This window comes from Lepidochelys kempii, chromosome 1 (genome assembly GCF_965140265.1).
Source record: "Lepidochelys kempii isolate rLepKem1 chromosome 1, rLepKem1.hap2, whole genome shotgun sequence".
In the NCBI taxonomy this organism is placed as follows: domain Eukaryota; kingdom Metazoa; phylum Chordata; order Testudines; family Cheloniidae; genus Lepidochelys; species Lepidochelys kempii.
This window is the reverse complement of record NC_133256.1, coordinates 259,025,774-259,046,914: the sequence shown is the minus strand read 5'-3', so window position 1 is coordinate 259,046,914 and position 21,141 is coordinate 259,025,774. Positions and strand designations below refer to the sequence as shown.

Here is a 21,141-nt window from a genome sequence, read left to right as displayed (position 1 = left end):
ACATTTTAATGCGTCACCAAAAACTAAAATAAAATCCCAGTAATGGTGAAAGGGTTCCCTTGAATCTGGGGTAGGGTCTCTAGATATTCCTTAGATGTCACCTTGAGGACATGATGTGAGGATGCTACAGAATTTGCAGGTAGAGGGGAGAATCAGTCATGTATCTTGCACTTCAAATACATTTTAGTGACCAAGATATTATATAAAAATAATCGATACATGGGCAATTACAATTTTAGGGGCTGTTTGGTATTTTAGTGTTGGACCCTTCCTACTGGAGCACAGTCAGTCCATATTTTGTTTGTTTTTAAATGTTCATGGTTTGGAGAGAGAACATGGTGCTCTACAGCTTCTTGAGAAACAGGCCTGGCTTTTCTGCTTTGCGGATTTTTATCGTCCTGCCAAGACCCTTTGCAACTTCCTCTCCTCATCACCCACAGCGAATACGGAAACCTTGCTGCTTAAGGCCACTTCTGCAATTGCAGGAGTGCAGATGAGTGAGGTGGGAGGAGTGGGCTCTCTCTTCCGTTCTCACTTATTTTGGAGTCAGAAGAGGAAAATACAGTGTATTTGAAAATGTGCCCCATGTTGTGGTGTCTCCGACTGATCTGTTTCCCCCTCTCCTCTCTCTCTGCCATCCTGCAGTGCTGCAGTTGAAGCTCCAGCAGCGACGGACACGGGAGGAACTGGTGAGCCAGGGGATCATGCCGCGTAAGTATCATTTAAATTTTTTTCTTCTCTCTGGGCATTTCTGTCACCTGCTTGTGAATGAAGGGAGGTGGTTTATGTACCGGTTGAAACATCTGACCCTCAGTTTCTGCATAAAAAATGCTAGATGTGAGAGCCCCACCCCATTTCACCAGACTGCCTTCTAAAGTATTAGGGCTACCTGTAATACCAAGAAGCAGTGTTGGCAACAAGTTTTTTTAAGTGTACTCAAAATACAGTGGCTGTACTGCTTGCTATGAAAGCCTTTTGGAGAGTGAGTGCCATATTAGAAGTGCCTTACATACTCTGCACATTCTGGTAATCACTCTTAGCAGGCTTCCTGCCTTTAGAGCTTCCATTCTTGTCTGTCAGCTCCCCATAACTCTCGTGTGGCTGTTGTGAATTAGTCTGTCCATATCCACACACTTGGTAAGATTTCTACTCCATGCATACAAGATGTCAGGGCAGCAAGGTAGCTCTGTTCCTACCTTGGACGGATTGTTTGAAACACATTTAGTAGGAATCTGTGGGGAACAGCAGTTTCTGTTGCAGGGAGAAAAGATCTGCAGACGCTGTAACATGGTAATGTTAATGGATGAGGTAAGTATACTGCAAAACTGAACTTAATGTGTGCATGACTAAATCAGGTTTGGAGAACATAAGAACGGCAATACAGGGTCAGACCAAAGGTCCATCTAGCCCAGTATCCTGTCTTCTGACAGTGGCCAACCAGGTGCTTCAGAGGGAATGAACAGAACATGTAATCATCAAGTGATCCATTCCCTGTTGCCCATTCCCAGCTTCCGGCAAACAGATTAGGGACAACGTCCTGGCTAATAGCCATTGATGGACCTTTCTAGTTCTTTTTTAAACCCTGTTATAGTCTTGGCCTTCACAACATCCTCTGTCAAAGAGTTCCACAGGTTGACTGTGCATTGTAGGAAGAAATACTTCCTTTTGTTTGTTTTAAACCTGCTGCCTATTCATTTCATTTGGTGACCCCTAGTTCTTGTGTTATGAGAAGGAGTAAATAACACGTCTTTATTTACTTTCTCCGTACCAGTCATGGGGAACAGCTTTTTGAACATACACAAAGATGCCTGGTAGAAATGGGGCTGAATAATTTGGTGACTCTGAACTGGGTGACATTTTGCATGTGCATGAGGAGCAAGCAAACAAGGGAGCACCAAAGAGTAGGTGTGAGTTATTTTTGGTGTTCTCTGCATTTCCCCTAAAAGCCTTAGGGGCAGTCCAACTGTTTCCTCTTTAAGAAACCTCTCCCATCGCACACACCTCTTTATTGTCAGCTAAAACCAAAAGTGGTTATGTTATCTCTTTGGGCAGGGGAGGTAGGGAAGAGGATTCCCTGGGGTGTACACTGAAATGATAGTGCCTTCCCCATCTAAAATCATAAGACAGTTTGTCAACTCTAAGTTTGTGTAATGAAAACCTGTCAACATCACTCTGTTAGCTGGAGTACTTCAGTGTAAGGCTGTGATCTGCTCCTGGTGGCTTGAGAGACCCCCTTTTTAAAATTCCACCACCAAATTTAAAAGGGAAGATTGGGTTGATTTGATGGATTTTGCTATTCTCTTGGATACTAGTAACTCATGTCTACCTGTGATTATTTTTATGTAGGGCTGTCGATTAATCGCAGTTAACTCACACGATTAACTCAAAAAAATTAATCGCGAGTAAAAAAATGTATCGCGATTAATCGCACTGTTAAACAATAAAATACCACCTGAAATGTATTAAATATTTTTTATATTTTTCTACATTTTCAAATATATTTATTTCAATTACAACATAGAATACAAAGTGTACAGTGCTCACTTTATATTATTTTTATTACAAATATTTGCACTGTAAAAACAAAAGAAATAGTATTTTTCAATTCACCTCATACAAGTACTGTAGTGCAATCTCTTTATCATGAAAGTGCAACTTACAAACATAGGTTTTTTTGTTACATAACTGCACTCAAAAACAAAACAATGTAAAACTTTAGTGCCTACAACTCCACTCAGTCCTACTCCTTGTTCAGCCAACCGCTAAGAGAAATGTTTGTTTATATTTATGGGAGATAATGCTGCCCACTTCTTAATTACAATGTCCCTGAAAGTGAGAACAGGCATTCGCATGGCACTGTTGTAGCTGGCGTCGCAAGATATTTATGCGCCAGATGCGCTGAAGATTCATATACCTCTTCATGCTTAAGCCATTGTTCCAGAGGACATGCTTCCATGCTGATGATGCTTGTTAAAAAAATAATGCGTTAATTAAATTTGTGACTGAACACCTTTGGAGAGAATAGTATGTCTCCTGCTCTGTTTTACCCACATTCTGCCATATATTTCATGTTATAGCAGTCTAGGATGATGACCCAGCACATGTTCATTTTAAGAACACTTTCACTGCAAATTTGACAGAATGCACAGAAGATACCAATGTGAAATTTCTAAAGATGGCTACAGCACTCGCCTCAAGATTTAAGAATCTGAAGTGCTTTCCAAAATCTGAGAGGGATGAGGTGTGGAGCATGCTTTCAGAAGTCTTAAAAGAGCAACACTCTGATGCGGAAACTACAGAATCCAAACCACCAAAACAGAAAATCAACCCTCTGCTGGTGGCATCTGATTCATGATGATGAAAATGAACATGCGTTGGTCTACACTGCTTTGGATGGTTATCAAGCAGAACCCGTCATCATCATGGACGCATGTCCCCTGGCATGGTGCGTGAAGCATGAAGGGACATTAGAATCTTTAGTGCGTCTGGCATGTAAATTCTTGCGACACTAGCTACAACAGTTCAATGCAAACAAGCTCCTGTTCTCACTTTCAGGTGATATTGTAAACAAGAAACAGGGAGCATTACCTTCTGCAAATGTAAACAAACTTGTTTGAGCAATTGGCTGAACAAGAAGTAGGACTGATTGGACTTGTGGGCTCTAAAGTTTTACATTGTTTTATTTTTGAATGCGGGGTTTTTTGTACAAAATTGTACATTTGTAATTTCAACTTTCATGATAAAGAGATTACACTACAGTACTTGTATAAGGTGAATTGAAATATACTATTTCTTTTGTTTTTTACAGTGCAAATATTTGTAATCAGAAATAAAGTGAGCACTGTACACTTTGTATTCTGTGTTGTAATTGAAATCAATATATTTGAAAATATAGAAAAAGTCCAAAAATATTTAAATAAATGGTATTCTATTATTGTTTAACAGCACGATTAATCGCGATAAATTTTTTAAATCGCTTGAGAGCCCTACTTTTATCTATGGGGCACGTACAAATAATTCTACAGAGCAAGCTGGTTGCCTTTAGGAGAAACCAGATTGTCCCAGTAGTCAGATATTTTCAACAGTCTTTCCTAGGAGAAAACATTCCCATACTCCATACAGGGCCTTCACCTCCCCAGTTCAGTTTACATACCTGAATGCTGTCTGGTGCCGTCAGTAGTCTCAGTATATTTGTCAGGTTCAAAGCGCATATCTATCAGAAGTTTGTTTTTCCCATGCCGTTGTATCTTTCCTTGTCTGCAGTTGTGAGACAGCATTAAATCTACATTTTCAAAATTGACTAGTGATTTGGGGTTCTTCAAATGTTGGGCAACCAACTTTTGAGATACCTTAAGATACCTGATTTGCAAAGGGTGGGTGCTGAACCCTTTGAAAATCATGTCCCTTTGGGGAGGGAGGGTGTCTCCAAATCACTGAAAAGCCCTGTCTGTACTGAAGAGAAACTATCATAGCAGAACTGTTCTTAAATATGATTTAAAACCAGTTTCTTCTAATCATATTACCAGCATGGTTTGTCTGTCCTCTATGAATCAGGCATAACTGTTTTAAAGTAGTGTTTAAAATGTTCCTAAGCTGGGTTGCATGTTAATGAAAAGCTCAATTGTGAAATGAGAAGCCAAGATCCTCAAAACAAAATTCCCTTTTTAGCTCTGGAAATGGAACATGCCACATAGCCAGCCTCTGCTCCAATAGGGAGCTCACACTGAGGGCAGCTTGGTGTGTCTACTTTGAGCTCTGTAGTACAGAACTCTCTGCCTTTTTAACGCTGGGAATGTCCAGGTTCCCTATCCCTCTCCATACCTCTTCCCCATGCACCTTGCCTGTGAAAATGCTCAGGTACTCGGTCTTATTCCCTATCCCCTACTGTTGCAGAAACACATACTCTCAGTCATGTCTCTCTCATAAAGCCTTTAATGAGGAGACAGACAGGCATCGGACATCCTAGATATGCTGTTTAGTCACAGAAGCCAGGAGGAGGCTTGGAGCTGGATTAGGTGATCTCATGTCCTCTCACTTCTTGAGACTCTGGTTTGCGTCTAGCCCCTGTTTGCCATCTGGAGGGCCTTGGCAGTGTGTGAAAGAAATGTGGTAACTGAAATACTTTCCAGTTCCTGGTTCCTCCAGCTGTACAGTGATGTGAATTGGAGAAGCTGTTTGTGGAGGGCATAGAAGCAGCTGTTTAGTGCCTGTAGTGCCGGCTCATCTTCCAGTACCCTTCATTCCATTGTCTGAAACATGAGCCTTGTTTCTAACATCATTTAACTAAAAACCTCGACTGTGCAGAGAGCTCCAGACATAGGGTTACATATTCCACATCCCTTGCTTCCTCTAGCTAAAGACTGCTTAGGCTCCGTGTACTGGAGGAGGTCAAGGTGCTGCTACTCAAGTTAAAGTGCCAGCATGTGTCATGTTGTTCTGGGGGTGTGCATTTGTGGGGTGGTGGTCTCAGAAGAACAGAGTTGGGAGTAGAGCATCTTGTTCCCAACTGGAATTTTGTTTAGAAGTGGAGGAGAGTAAAGTGGCATATTTTAACATTTGTTATCAAGTACACTTAAGCTCACTTGAATGCCCTCTCAAGGCTGCCTACCTCCTGTTGGAGGGATGCGTTTTACTGTGTGATGTAAATGTCTCACGGTTAGAGCTAAAGCTTTTATGTACATGAAGAGAGGATTTAAAATAACTGGGTGGTGTGCCTTTATTAATTCTGTTGGCACCAGAGGCTCAAATTCTTTCTTTTTCTCTGTTTTTTCCATTTTGTTTTTACTTAGTTACCACTGGTGCAAGGTCAGAGTTGGAGATCAAATTTTCTATTGCCCCCAGAGCACGTACAGCAGGGGGAATGAGTAGTGCACTGTGCCTGCAGCTAGTATACTGGAGCCTTGACCAAGTGGGGTCTCTTCTAGCAATGAGAGGAGTTGAGTGTTCATGGTCTGTTCAGTTCTTGGCCTTACTGTTATTGGAAGCTCGTTAGTTCCAGAGTCAAGTTTTTGGGTACTTGCATTTAAAAAAAAAAAATATTGTGCAAACAGTGTGAATCAGCCTTTCCCCTTGACATGTTAATTGAACACAAAAAATAGCTCCCCATTCAGCCCTTTTCTAAGCTGGTGTACTGTAAAAGGAATAGGAAGATGTTGCCAATTGACAATTCTGGAGTTCAAAGCTGTATTCTTAGTGTAGATTACTTATTTTTTCCGTGGCATTGGAATATTGAACACGATAAGATAGCTGTCTGTCTCCCTCCATCCTGAAATGACCACTTGTGCGACAGCTGTGCAGCCACTTATGGGGTGGAATGCAGCTGTGATGGGTTAGACCCGCCTTCTGGGTTGCCACCTGATGTACTGGGATTTCACTGAGCCTGCCTGCTCCACTAGCCTGGGGTCCCTCTCCCTGTTTTGCTGAATCAGGCTCTCCGGCAGCATCCGCACAGGTAGGGAGCAACAGGTGTAGAATCACACAGTCTGCAAACAGCTCTCTATGAGACAATTCAACTAGGAAATTGCCCAGCACTCAAGTGCAGCTTCCCTCTGGAAAGCACACCCAAGATAATATTGTCTTCTGCTGTATAGAAAGATCTACAGTGCTATCTCATAAAAATTCACCCTCTCCTTCAATGTGAAGAGAGATATTCACAACTTCTCCTCCCCACCTCCCCCAGTTATAAATTGCACAAACTGGGTTATGTTATAAACAAGAAATAAGTTTATTAGCTATAAAAGGTAAATCTTAAGTGATTATAAGAGAAGGCAAATAGAACAAAGCAGATTGCTAAGCAAATAAAACAAAACATGCAAACTAAGCCTGATTCACTCAAGAAACAGATTACAAAATGTGATTTCTCATCTTAAATGTTAACACTCGGCAGGATGCAGAGTTTCTGTAGCTTAGATTTCCAGTTATTTCTCTTTACAGACTCGACTCCTCTGTGTCAGGGTTTGTCTACACTGGCACTTCGGCGGCAAAACTTTTGTCGTTCAGGAGTGCCGTTTGTGGGGGGGTGGAAATATTTTGTTGGCAGTAGAGCTCTCTCCTGCCGACAAAGAGCAGTTATACTGCGTGCCTTTTAGCAGCATGGCTGTCTCTCTAAAAGCCTCATAGTGTAGCCATAGCCTCAGTCTAGATTCAGCCCTTGCCTTTCCCTCAGTTTAGTTCCTTTGTCTCTTCAGGTGCTTTCAGCAGCCTGTCTTCTTGGGCAGGAAGGCAATGGAGAAGAGTCTGTTTGCCTTACTCCCCAGCCTTAAAAAAGATGAAGGTGGGAATCTTTTGTTTCCTAGTCTTGACAGTCGTTCCTTCCCCCCCCCCCCTTTTTAGTGGAAAATTACTAGAAGTCCAAGATAGTGTTTACAAAAACAACAGGGAGTCTGGTGGCACCTTAAAGACTAACAGATTTATTTGAGCATAAGCTTTTGTGGGTAAAAACCTCGCTTCTTCACATGCATGGAGTGAAAGTTACAGATGCAGACATAAATATACTGACACATGAAGAGAAGGGAGTTACCTCACAAGTGGAGAACCAGTGTTGACAGGACCAATTCGATCAGGGTGGATGTAGTTCACTCCCAACAATAGATGAGGAGGTGTCAATTCCAGGAGAGGCAAAGCTGCTTCTGTAATGAGCCAGCCACTCCCAGTCCCTATTCAAGCCCAAATTAATGGTGTTAAATTTGCAAATGAATTTTATCATACGGACCCACGGAAAGGAGGACCTTGAAGAATTCCACCTGGATTTCAACAATTTCCACCCCACCATTAACCTAAGCCTGGACCAGTCCACACAAGAGATCCATTTCCTGGACACTACAGTGCAAATAAGTGATGGTCACATAAACATCACCCTATACCGGAAACCTACTAACCGCTATACTTACCTACATGCCTCCAGCTTCCATCCAGGACACATCACGTGATCAATTGCCTATAGCCAAGCCCTAAGATACAACCGAATTTGCTTCAGTCCCTCAGACAGAGACAAATACCTACAAGATCTTTATCAAGCATTCTTAAAACTACAGTACCCACCTGGGGAAGTGAGGAAACAGACTGACAGAGCGAGACAGGTACCCAGAAATCACCTACTACAGAACAGGCCCCAAAAGGAAAATAACAGAACACCACTGGCTATCACGTTCAGCCCCAGCTAAAACCTCTCCAGCACATTATCAACGATCTACAACTTATCCTGGAAAACGATCCCTCACTCTCACAGACCTTGGGAGACAGCCCCCCAACGTGAAGCAAATACCAGCAACTACACACCACACCACAGAAACACTAACCTAGGAACCAATCCCTGTAGCAAACCTCGTTGCCTACTGTTTCACCATATCTACTCTAGTGACACCATCAGAGGACCCAACAACATCAGCCACACCATCAGAGGCTCATTCACCTGCATGTCTACCAATGTGATATATGCCATCATGTGCCAGCAATGCCCCTTCGCCATGTACATTGGCCAAACCGGACAGTCCCTATGTAAAAGAATAAATGGACACAAATTGGACATCAGGTATGGTAACACACAAAAGCCAGTGGGAGAACACTTCAGTCTTCCTGGACATTCTATAACAGATTTGAAAGTAGCTATACTTGAACCAAAAAAACGTCAGAAACAGACTTCAAAGAGAAACAGCAGAACTAAAATTCATTTGCAAATTTAACACCATTAATTTGGGCTTGAATAGGGACTGGGAGTGGCTGGCTTACTACAGAGGCAGCCTCTCCTGGAATTGACACCTCCTCATCTAATTATTGGGAGTGGACTACATCCACCCTGATCGAGTTGGCCCTGTCAACCCTGGTTCTCCACTTGTGAGGTAACTCCCTTCTCTTCATGTGTCAGTATATTTATGTCTGCATCTGTAACTTTCACTCCATGCATGTGAAGAAGTGAGGTTTTTACCCACAAAAGCTTATGCTCAAATAAATCTGTTAGTCTTTAAGGTGCCACCAGACTCCCTGTTGTTTTTGTGGATACAGACTAACATAGCTACCCCTTGATACAAGATAGTGTTTAGTATTTTTAAAGTCTTATTGTTTCTTCCTAATGGCCCATTAAAGCTGATGGCCTGCTGTGTGGTGAGTGTTTCCCAAATACACACACAGTTGTAATTGTTACATAGTCAGTATTCCTAACTTCAGATACTGAAATGATACAAGCATACAAATTGGATAATCATATTCAGTAAATTATAACCTTTCCGATGATACCTTACAAGACCCATCCTGCGTAAAATATATCTTAGTTAGGCCATATTCATATCATAACCATATTCCTATGAGGAATATGGGGTGTAACGTCACAGCAGCATCTACTTAATAGAACCAAACAACTTTATGTATCTGAGGACGTGTAGAAAATGTCAGTTAAAACAGCAAAAATGTTATGGAGAAGATATTTGGCCCAATATACCTGAGCCAACAGTCTGCCTTGCAAAATGTGCTGTGGGATCTCTTAATTACTAAAAGGGTCAAAGCTCTGGTTTTACATGCACTTTGTATTAGTGTAGATTTTGATCTCTGGCTACTAGTAACACGTACAAATCAATTGTAAACTGTAGCCAGAGCAGGACCAGTTGCCTTGTGGTTAGTGTCTTACACAATCCTGCGAGAAAACCAGTCTGTTGTCCTCTCTAAGGACAGGCATTAAAGAGCCAGCAATGCTGATGAGAAAGAACACCTTCTGTGGGCGAGTGTCTCATGCTTCTCTATAGCCCCCTTTTGTGATTAAAGCCTTGTCTACACTGGCAAGTTTCTGTGAAGTAAAGCAGGTTTCTGTGTTGTTACTCCTGAGGTGTACACACTGCCAAGCCACTTAGTGCGCAGAAACTGCGCAGTTGCAGCACTGTGTTTACAAAACAAAACAAACAAAAACCCTGATGAGAGGCGTACAGCTTTCTGTGCCAGGGCAACAGCGACACCCTGGTTGATTACCGTGCTGCAGTTGGCCTCCAGGAGGTGTCCCACAATGCCTGTTCTTGCCTCTCTGGTCATTGGTTTGGACTCTACTGCCCTGCCCTCAGGTGACCAACTATCATCCCTACCACATAAATTCCTTTGGAATTTTGGAACTTCCCTTCCTGTTTGCTCGGTGATGCAGACAGTGGTCTCAGCCCGTCTTTCCAGGTGGCCATGCCTGCTTCAGACACCAGGCGATCCCCCACTTGGAGCAATGCCGAGCTGCTGGACCCCATCAGCATTTGGGGAGAGGTGGCTGTCCAGTCCCAGCTGCACTCCGGCCGTAGGAATGATGATACCTACAGACAGATTTCACGATGCATGACAGAAAGGGGCCGTGACTGGGACACACTGCAGTGTAAGGTCAAAGTGAAGGAGCTGCTGAACGCCTACCACAAGGTGTGGGAGGCAAATCGCCACTTCGGTGCTAAGCTCATGAGCTGCCGGTTTTGTAAAGAGGTGGACGTGATACTCTATGGCGACCCACCTCCACTGTAAAGTCCACTGTGGATACTTCAGTGGCTCGTGTGCCAGTCGAGAGTGGACCAAGCCAGGAGGAGGGAATCTTGGGCGAGGAGGGGGAGGGGGACCCAGAGGCAGAGGACAACTCGGAGGTCAGAGATGCATGCATCCCAGAGCTCTTTTCTACCCCGGAGGAGGCTAGCCAGCCACAGCTGTTGGATCTTGACAAAGCACAAACAGGAGAGAAGCCCCGGTAAGTGGATTTGATTTTGGGAATCACTGAAGCGAGTTGTTAGGAGCAGGAGGGTTACAGAAATCAGGCTTGTGTCTCTATGATGCGCATAACACCACATGCCTGGTCTGAGTGGCAGAACAGGGTGTTGATTGACTCCCTCACAAGAATCTGCCTCAGAGATCTCCAGGAAACTCTCATGGAGACATTGGGCAATCCGCTGCCGCAGGTTCTTTGGCAGAACTGCTTTGTTTCTTGCCCCATTAACGGTAACTTTCCCACGCCACTCTGCCATCACTGCACCATTGCTGCACACAGGCAAGCCGCATAAGGGCCAGGGCAGAAGCTGCAGTCTTGGAGAAGACCCTCCCTTGATTCTCTGCTCACCCTCTGCTGCGAGATATCTTCCATAATGAACTCAGCGTGTGGAAAATGTGGGGACAGGAATGATTATCAGGCCCCCCTACAGTGCTGGCTCTCCCCAAGAGCCATGTGCCCAGTGTACAGTAGGGACCGGGAACACTGATTTACCCTGCCCCTGCAGCTGCTCACCATTTTGGTGATCTTGTGGCTCATGTGTGTTTGCCTGGGGTCAGCCAATTAGTGACAGGTGTGAATACTGGCTGTGTTTTAAATCACTGAAGCAGTGTTCTATGTGTTGCAAAAAATACTGCTTCTATAAAATGTTGTGTTTTGGCTTCACAGAGAGGACCGTGGAAGCCCAACCTCCCTCTGTTATCGCCGGCTGAATGGCTGTGCAGAATTAGAAAGCGGCCACGAAGAACTAAAGAGGACTTTGTGTGAGGTTATGATGCACTCCGTGGCCGAAAAACAGGAATTGAAGGAGTGGCAGGACAGCAAGAAGAGGGACCAAAAGGAGAACATGGCGCGCCAAAATGAAGCCACGGAGTGGCTCTCAAAAGTTATGGAGCGCCAAACAGACATGCTCCAGGCGATATTAGCACTGCAAACTGAGCAACTATGTGCCTGCTCTCCCGTGCAGCTGCTGTCGCAAAATTCTTTCCCATGTAGCCCCCGGATACTGTCAAAACACTCTTATCAACCTCCTGGCTCCAGTCTGTACCTGCAGCATTCCACTCCTCCCCCATCACAATCCAGCCCTGCGGACTCCCAGTACCCACTGCACTCAACACCAGTCCCTCTGCAGTTTATCCCTGTTGAAGTACAATACCTGCTGCACTGTACTCCAAAGGAGAAGGTTGGATATGATCCCTGTACATACACAAATCTTTAACCATCCCAGGATCCCACTTCCTCCTGGGACCTCCCATCCCGCTCAGTTCTGATGTGTTTTTTGTTGTTGTTGTCGCTCTCCTCCAGTTGTTTTTAATAAAAGAATTGTGTTGGTTTGAAAGCAATCTTTATTCTATTAATTGAAAGCAAACAGAGCCCTGCAAAGCAACAGGCAGTTACCTTAAACCTTCATATTGCATCATCTGCACCAATCACAATAACCTCCTAGTATTACAAGGACTGCACTCTCAAGCATAGCAACAAATATTAGTGGCTTTCAGCTTCAAATTGCTGCCTCAAGGCATCCCTGATCCTTACGGCCCCTCGCTGTGCCCCTCTAATAGCCCTGATTTCTGGCTGTTCAAATTTAGCCTCGAGGTGCTGAGCCTCAGCGGTCCAGCCCTGAGTGAAGCTTTCACCGTTCCCTTCACAAATATTATGGAGTGTACAGCATGCGGCTATAAGCATAGGAATATTGTCATTGGCCAGGTCCAGCTTCCCATATAGGCAGCGTCAACAGGTTTTTAAACGGCCAAAAGCACACTCAACAGTCATTCTTCACTTGCTCAGCCTGATGTTGAACTGCTCCTTGTTGCTGTCAAATTGCCCTGTGTATGGCTTCATAAATCATGACATTAAGGCGTAGGCGGGGTCTCCTAGGATCACAATGGGCATTTTGAGTTCCCCTGCGGTGATCTTCTGGTCCAGGAAGAAAGTCCCTGCTTGCAGCTTCCTGAACAGGCCAGTGTTACGAAAGAACGCTGTGTGTTATGCATCTTTCCGGACCAGCCTGCGTTAATGTCCGTGAGACGCCCACAGTGATCCACAAGTGCCTGGAGAACCATAGAGAAATACCCCTTCTGATTAATGTGCTAGGTGGTCTGGTGTCGGAATTGGAATATGCATGCCATCTATCGCCCCTCCACAGTTAGGGAAGCCCATTTGTGCAAAGCCATCCACAAAGTCATGCACGTTGCCCAGAGTGTCTGTTTTTCGGAGCAGAATGCAATTAGTAGTGCAACCGATCGGTAGCAGTCTGGAGTAGCCAGCTTCCACAGTGCAATCGCCACGCGCTTCTCCAACGACAGGGTAGCTTTCATTCTCATGTCCTTGCGCTGCAGGGCTGGGGCGAGCTCATCACACAGTCCCATGAATGTGGCTTACCTCATCCGAAAGTTCTGCAGCCACTACTTGTTATCTCAGACGTGTATGACGATGTGATCCCATCACTCAGTGCTTGTTTCCCGAGCCCAAAAGCGGCATTCCACTGTGGTCAGCACCTCCATGAATGCCACAAGCAATCTCGTGTCGTAGCCAGTACGTGTGGCGAGATCAATGTCGCACTCCTCTTACCTTTGTAGTTTAAGGAATAATGCCACTGCCACTCATGACGTGTTGGTCAGTGGGAGCAGCATACTAGTCAACAGTTCAGGATCTGTTCCTGCAGACCGAAGAGGCAGAGCACGCAGTACATAAACCGTTGAAAGATGGTGCCAAATGCGGACAGAAGCACAGGGATTGCTGGGATGCGAAGCAATGCATCATGGGGTATTTGGACAGGACCCAGGATGCCCCACCACACCCTCCGCCTTCCCACAGCTCTTAGCAGCAGAAGAAGAGGAGATGATGCTCTGTGGGATAGCTGCCCAGGGTGCACCGCTCCGAATACCGCTGCAAGTGCCGCAAGTGTGAACACGCTATTGTGCACGCAGCTGAACACACAACAGCGGTTTCCCTTCAGCGCTGTCTGAGCAGCGCTGTCACTCTGCCAGTGTAGACATATCCTAGTATCAGAGAAGGCATTATTCTGGTTGACAGCTGCAGTGCAGAGCCTGAGGGGCAGTTTTCTTTCTCCCTCCTCCTTAATAGGGGTCTTATTTCAGCCAACTTTGATAGTCGACTCTGACTATTCCACTGGTGTATTGGTGTGTTTTAAATGTCTTAAGTGGATAGAATGGATGTAAGGACAGTCCAGCCCAAAGGAAATAATCCGTCCATGTCTGTTTAATGCCCCTCTAGCTACTGCTGGCAACTGGGTGAGTGAACAAAGATTCATGGGATTTACCAGCTTTGCTCTCCTCTGACAGTTTATGCAGGAATTTGTCTGACATCAGTTTCCTCCCCATCCACCAGGCTTAATCCTAACGCCTATTGTCTCACCTTTTGTTCTCCTTCAAACTGTTTGCACAGATTATGGAAGCTGATTGAGAATGGAGCCCACTAGCCCCGAAACTGAGTGTTGGGTGTATCTTATCCAGAATGGAAGGAGTGTGTGTTCTGGGTGACTCCACTCACTTTATTACATTGCTGCACATTGGCTCTCTGTTCTGTGCAATTTAGAACATCACCACTCTGATCCAGTTTACAGTTTTACGCTGATGGGGCTTTGGTGTCATTGTTTCCAGTTTCCAACTATATTCTGGAATATAGGGATGGATCCCTGGGTGTTCTCATGCTCCATTTCAGATTCTCAGAGACAAGAGATTTTGCAACTAGGGCACTGTATCCCTCATTGCAGGATTGTTGTCTAAAATACTATAGTTTAAATTCCAAAGGAATTATTAACTGCTTTAATCCCCTGAAAGTGGATTATGCTCATGTTACAGACATATGCTACCAGTATGCTCTGATCACACCCAGTACTTTAGATATAAATTCTTTGAAGCAAGAGCTGTCTTTATTTTCTTTATTATAACGTGCCAAATATATTTGGATAATAAACAAGTATCTACCATATTGCCCCATTTATGACTCTCCTGATCAAAGAGACTGTGGCGGGAATCTGTACATTACACTGAGAGCCACACTGAAAACTTGTCAGTAGTGTAAGGGTTTCACCTAGTTTGTCTTTCATTCCTCACTAAACAGGAGAGATGTAAAGATCTGCAAGCTGGTATCTTTCTTTTCCTTAAGGTGGAGTATAAAGCAAAAATAAAAACTGAGTTAATCCCAGATTTATCTACTGAATGTTGTTAGTAACCAGGCTGTGGGGAACCTATGGTATGGAAGTTTTAACCTTTCAAAATGCTTTATTTGCTCTATGAAATCTTCTTGGCACTTCCTGGTTCACTTATTGTACCCAGAATTACAAATACCAGAGGTTGCAGTGAGACTGCTGGTATTTGTGATGTCATATTTTGAGAGAGCTGCAAGAATCAAGAAGTACCAGACCAAACAAAAGAATTTTTTAATGGCTAATTCAGATTTATTTCTGTTCTGAAATCCCCCTCCCCTCAACATGGTCCGGTTAGCAGCACATAGCACAGAAATTTGGAATTAACTCATTTTTACTTTTTGTGCTGCAGTTCACTTTTAGCTTGTCTGCTTCTCGGGGCATGGGGTGGGGCGTTTCGCCATATCTCTGACTCTGATCACATCTCTTAAAACATGCTGCATCCTGCCTCTGAGTCTGACCTTGGGTGTGCGGGGAGAGTCTGTACATTACACTGAGAGCTACATTGACAACTTGCCAGGAGCCTAAGGGCTGTATCTGGTATGCCTGTTCATTTCCATTTTAAACAAATACAACCAAACATTGAGTTGTATGCATTTGTACCTTCCTTGATTAATAAAACATGCTTGGTGATTTAGTTCACTGCCGGTGAAAATCTGCAACTTACTCAGCTTTCTCCTCACTGGAGTTATAGGAAGCGGAGGATGAATTCAAGGATTCCATAGGCGGCAATTGACTCTTAGATGTCCCTGTAACAAAGCAATAAATGTATAAATACAGACTGCTTTCCAAAGAGGCATAGTCCAGGGCAATAAAATCATGTATGGAAATTACCTTTGAGGGGGACTGGACAGAATTCTCTGGGGTCCCCCTCCCCGGGCAATGCAACCCACTCCTCCTCTGGACAGCCCTTCTGCAAGCAAAACTTTTTCTTTTTGCTTGTTCAGATCTTTGCTTTTTGTGACAGAGGCTGGGAATGGACTTTTTAATTTTTTTTTGCCCAGGCATTTTGCCAAGTTGGCAGAAATATTTGTTTGGGCAGAGGAGAGATTATTCATCAAAGGGACAGACGTAAAGTCTGGTCCAAGAATGGATGAATCAAAGGATTCCTGTCAGAGAGCCTCCTCACCCTTCCCCGCTCATTTGGAAACTGAAAAGCTATAGGTGTCCTTCCTGACCCTTTCTTAATTTTTTAAACTCTGAGGGTTTTTAGCAATGCACACTGCATACCAAGAGTTAATGGAAGCAGACATTTATTTCCAATTCTGTATCTCTTCTATAAATGAGATGAAATGTTTAATTAAAGTGATGCTTATTCATTTTAGAGGGTCTGGTTGTGATCATAGGTAATGTTTTCTGTTTTGCACTTAAATATGGATTCAACCTCTTTGTTTTGTATGGAAAAATACATCATATTCTCAACAAAATTGCAGCACTCTTAAAGTACAGAATGAATTTTCTGGGAACTGACAAATAGATTTGTTAATTGATTTGTGTTCAAATTAACTAAAAGCTGAGTTTTTAAAGAAACTTAGCACTGTCAGGTTTTTCTTTGTTCCTAATCATTTTAACAGTGGAATAACATACACACATCAAACTTTTCAAACAGTTAAAATGAATTGAAATCTTCTGTGTAGGCTATCTTTTAAAGAAACTAAGTTGTAATTAAGCTTTTAATTATTATTTTACCTATTTGCTGTTGTGTATGCTAAAGACTGGTTCAGATCAACAACTGAAGTAATTGACATCAAACTTATCTCAGCCATCTACCACCCTTCCTCTGCAGCTAATTTGTATGTTACAATTCTGTTGGTTGAAAATACTTGGGCCTGGCCTGCACCTAACATTTAGGTTGACCTAGCTATATGGCTGCGATATGTAGTTAAGCCGACCTAACCCCTGGCATAGATGCTGCTAGGTCGATGGAAGAATTCTTGCATTGACCTAGGCACTGCCTCTTGAGGGGCTGGATTAACTACAGTGACAGTAAAACCCCTTCCATTGCTTAGAAAATGTCCACCCTACAGCAGGTTATCTGCAGCTGTGCTGCTGAAGTGCTTTCGGTGTAGACATAGTGTATAAGGGGAAGTGAGACACAATGTGTCGAGTTCTCATTAGTAGAATACTGGGCCCAAGTGTCACTGGTGTCTAAAGATTCCGTGGCTACATTCTAGCTTTGGTTTCAGAGTAGCAGCCGTGTTAGTCTGTATCCGCAAAAAGAAAAGGTTACTTGTGGCACCTTAGAGACTAACAAATTTATTTGAGCATAAGCTTTCGTGAGCTACAGCTCACATCCGATGAAGTGAGCTGTAGCTCACAAAAGCTTATGCTCAAATAAATTTGTTAGTTTCTAAGGTGCCACAAGTACTCCTCTTCTAGTTTTGGATATTAGTGCTGGAAAGGCTACTCATGCCACTTGTCTTGGCTCGGCTTCATTGTACATTGAGGCAGCATTGCTGGGGGAACACCTAAACCACAAAGACGGTGGGACTTCTGGAGTCATTCCCCCCAAGCCCTAGTCTTCCCTTCATGTAATGCCAGTCTCGCTAACCCAGCCCTCTGAACCAATAAGACAGTTGCAAATTAAGGGCCAGATTCACTAATATGCTTTACCTGCTTTGTGTTGCTCAAGTGCTGCAGAGCAGCTATAAACCCAGCTTAACTGGTTGGTGCTCTCTGACTGGTTTGTGCTGCTTTGGTGTGTTGATGAATCTGTTCCTAAAAGTTAAAATTAAAAATTTAAAGTTTGTACTACACATCTTCAAGTCATTAGAAATATTTCATGGTAATGTTTTCTTTGAGTTTATCGTTTACGGTTTATGTATGACATTTTTAAAAACAAAGTACATTCCCAGACAAAAAACTGATAAGATGGAGTTAAATTTGAGAGTACATATCAGTAACTTAAAGATAAAAAACATTATGGAGATGTCGGAGTTATTCCAAAGCCAGTTATTATAAACCCAGAAAGTGCAGAGTTGAGGTTACACTTAAGATATCCAAACATGTTAAGCTAAGAAATGCACAGTTAAGGTATCCAAATACAGTAGAACTTCAGAGTTATGAACACTAGTGTAACAAACTGATCGGTCAACCACACACGTCATTTGGAACAGGAAGTACGCAATCGGGCAGCAGCAGAGACCAAAAAAAAAAGAGCAAATACAGGACAGTTCTATGTTAAACATAAACTACTATTAAAAAAAATAAAGGGAAAGTATTAAATTTTTTTTGACAAGGTAAGGAAACTATTTCTGTGTTTGTTTCATTTAAATTAAAATGGTTAAAACCAGCATTTTTCTTCTGCATAGTAAAGTTTCAAAGCTGTATTAAGTCATTACTCAGTTGTAAACTTTGGAAAGAACAACCATAATGTTTTGTTCAGAGTTACAAACATTTCAGAGTTATGAACAACCTCCATTCCCAAGGTGTTTGAAATTCTGAGGTTCTACTGTAATGTTAACTTGGTCCTGTAGTGCTGCCACCAAACGAAAAATGTGCTGGGAAAAACATCTCTTTAAATTTAATCAGAGTTCATGAATACTATTATGCATGAATCATAGGATTATTGAATGGCATCGCTAAAGGGCAGTGTGAAGGCTGTTTAGGTGCCTTAATTGTGTTTCTTGCCTTACCATGTTTGGATTTCTTTTAAGTATAACCATAACTTTGAATTTCCTGAGTTTCTAATGCTTGGTTTTGGAATAATGGCAACATCGTGTAAATGGTTTTTACCCTTAAATTACTGATACATACTCTCAACCTTAACTCCATTTTAACAGTTTGTGTACAATATGTATACATTTATTAGTTGCTTATACCCTTGATTGTGAAGTGTTCTTTCTTCTTCCCACCCCTGCCACATACACTGTGGGCACAGGAGGTTTCAGCTTCTTCTAGAGCAATGAGGGCCTGATGCAAAGATTCCCATTGACTTCAGGTTTCAGAGGGGTAGCCGTGTTAATATGTATCTGCAAAAACAATGAGGAGTCCTTGTGGTACCTTAGAGACTAACACATTTATTTGGGCATAAGCTTTTGTGGGCTATAACCCACTTCATCAGATGCATCTAATGAAATGGGTTATAGCCCATGAAAGCTTATCCCCAAATAAATTTGTTAGTCTCTAAGGTGCCATAAGGACACCTCGTTGTATTTTCCATTGACTTCAGTGGCCCTTAGATCAGGTCCTGAGTGGGAATTACCCATTAAGATCAACTGTGTGTGTCCCATCTGATTTCCCTGCAGTTGTGTAGGAGAAGGAATGGTATGGAACAGGATACTGGTGGTAGACCTCTCTGTCATTTCCAGCTTTCCTGGTTTTTTCCCCACTATCTTGGTGTTTTTAATGCATGTTGATATCCAGTGTCTTTTTGCTAACTTTGTATTTGGAAATGAGCTGTGAAGATGATTTGGGAGTTCCTTTGAGATCACTGTCCTTAATGTGCTGAAGCTCCCACAATGTGAGAGAAATAGTGTTTGTGTTTGTCTACACTCCAAAATTATGTTGACCTAAGCTATGTCTGCATACAGCTGCTGCAGTAATTAAATTGCTTTTGCGTATCCACACTACGCTCCTTGTATCAGTGGTGCATGTCCTTGCCAGGAGTGCTTGTACCAAGTGTTCTGTCAGTGTGAGGCATTGTGGGATGGCTTCTGAAAGCCAGTAACAGTAGACTTAAGCAATGCAGTGTCTACACTGACTCTATACCTCTTGTGGAGGTGAAGTTAGTTAAGTCAGCATAGCAGGACAGTTACATTGGTGGGAGAAAAATTTTAGTGTAGACACTCACATAGTTAGGTTGACATAAGATTGCCTTTTGGGATGGAGGTTGAGGAGAAGGAGCCAGCTGCCCAAGGGTTGGTTAGAGATTTCTGTTTCTGATCAGATGGCACTTGGAGAACCCCACCCTGAGCTAACAAAGGAAACCATCAAACATCTTTGTGGCTCTTATCTAATTTTTTACAAGAGGGTAATAAACAGAAGAGAAAAATTCAAGACATACCTGAGGAGGAGATAAGTAAACAGCTGGCTGCTCTTTACTGGTTCTCCTGAAGCTTTGAATTAAGTCAGCAAGTCTGAGGTTTAGTTTTGGGTGTGACACAAGAACAAGATACATGTGTTAGGAAATGGTTGGTGTGGAGCCTTGTTTGTCAGAGCAAAGGGAGATTGAATCTTTCCCTCACCCACATATTGATTTGACAGCAAAACAGAATGTTCAAACTCCCACTTCAAGGTTTTTTAGTCGAGTTGTAGTATTTAGTTCCTTCTAACTCTGCCAGTTGTCTGGCAGTTGATTTTGGATTCAGACATTACTACGTACCCCCTGACACCTCGCTCCCCTCCCCCCCACCAGTGTGATATTGGGATTATGGGCATGTGCATTCAGTACCTGTCCAGTGCTGCAGAGCTACATGACTAGAAACCAGTTGTGGCTTTCATCTGTTGTTTTTACTCGCAAGAATGTGAGGAGCCTCCAGCATGTCTTATTACCCATAGGAGTGGAGGGGTGCTGCAGTATATCTATTTCCTTGGACGGGTGGGGTACAGAGTACCATCCAAGACCTTGACATCCTTCATTATTCTGTTTTCCTGCATTGACTTTGGTGTCTATCTCTGAGCCCCAGATGCAAACACAGGATGTGTACTGAAATGTTTTGTCTATTACTTTTGACCTCCATTTCTTAGATCAGATCAACTCCTCCCCCACTGTTTCATTCTTAGAATGAACATGGTTCACAGTTCTACTTATTTCTCACTCTAGGTAACGGGAACTTGGCTATTTTGATATGACTTTCTGTTTCGTGGCCTTGACCCCTCTTCAAGTCCGAATTTTACTTTCAGGTTCTGCAGAGTAAAGACAGAGATGAAAAATGGAGTCTGAGCTGATATGCATGACTTTCATTGTCTGCTCTGCTGTATGGAAAACAAAGATTTGATTCATGATCCCCTAGGTCAGGAGTGCTGTAGTAGCCTAGTATGATGCCATAGGAACATGATGTGACATTACCCAGAGTACAGTCTGGACCGTTGAACAACAGTGTCCCCTCAATTTTCCAACTGGGGGTACCCTTTACACTGCTTCGCTGTGAGAGCAACCACTCCTGGCCTGCTCTCACACAGCATCTAGCATGTAAATTACTTCCAGCTGAGCAATGAGTGCTCTAGCCAGTCACTCCTGAATTATATTGCAGAGTGACACCAGCAACTTCCCAGTCCAAGACTTGTTCCCAGACATGTGCATCTTGTACTGCCCAGCCCT

At 43.2% G+C, this 21,141-nt stretch overlaps 2 protein-coding genes across 5 annotated transcripts in view; one reads left to right on the top strand and one right to left on the bottom strand.

Moving 5' to 3' along the window:
- The window catches only part of MRTFA (myocardin related transcription factor A), a 180,117-nt gene that overhangs the window by 127,776 nt on the left and 31,200 nt on the right, over positions 1-21,141 (top strand). For all 4 annotated transcript variants that reach the window (XM_073327034.1, XM_073327035.1, XM_073327033.1 and 1 more), the window contains one exon: positions 646-711. In XM_073327034.1, coding sequence (XP_073183135.1) covers positions 646-711 — 66 coding nt within the window. The remainder of the gene's footprint in view (positions 1-645; positions 712-21,141) is intronic.
- The window catches only part of SGSM3 (small G protein signaling modulator 3), a 94,187-nt gene continuing 90,571 nt past the window's right edge, over positions 17,526-21,141 (bottom strand). Inside the window, exons 25-26 of the transcript XR_012156549.1 lie at positions 19,885-19,957; positions 17,526-17,597 (exon numbers count right to left, since the gene is read on the bottom strand). The gene's annotated coding sequence lies outside the window, so the exon portion shown is untranslated. The remainder of the gene's footprint in view (positions 17,598-19,884; positions 19,958-21,141) is intronic.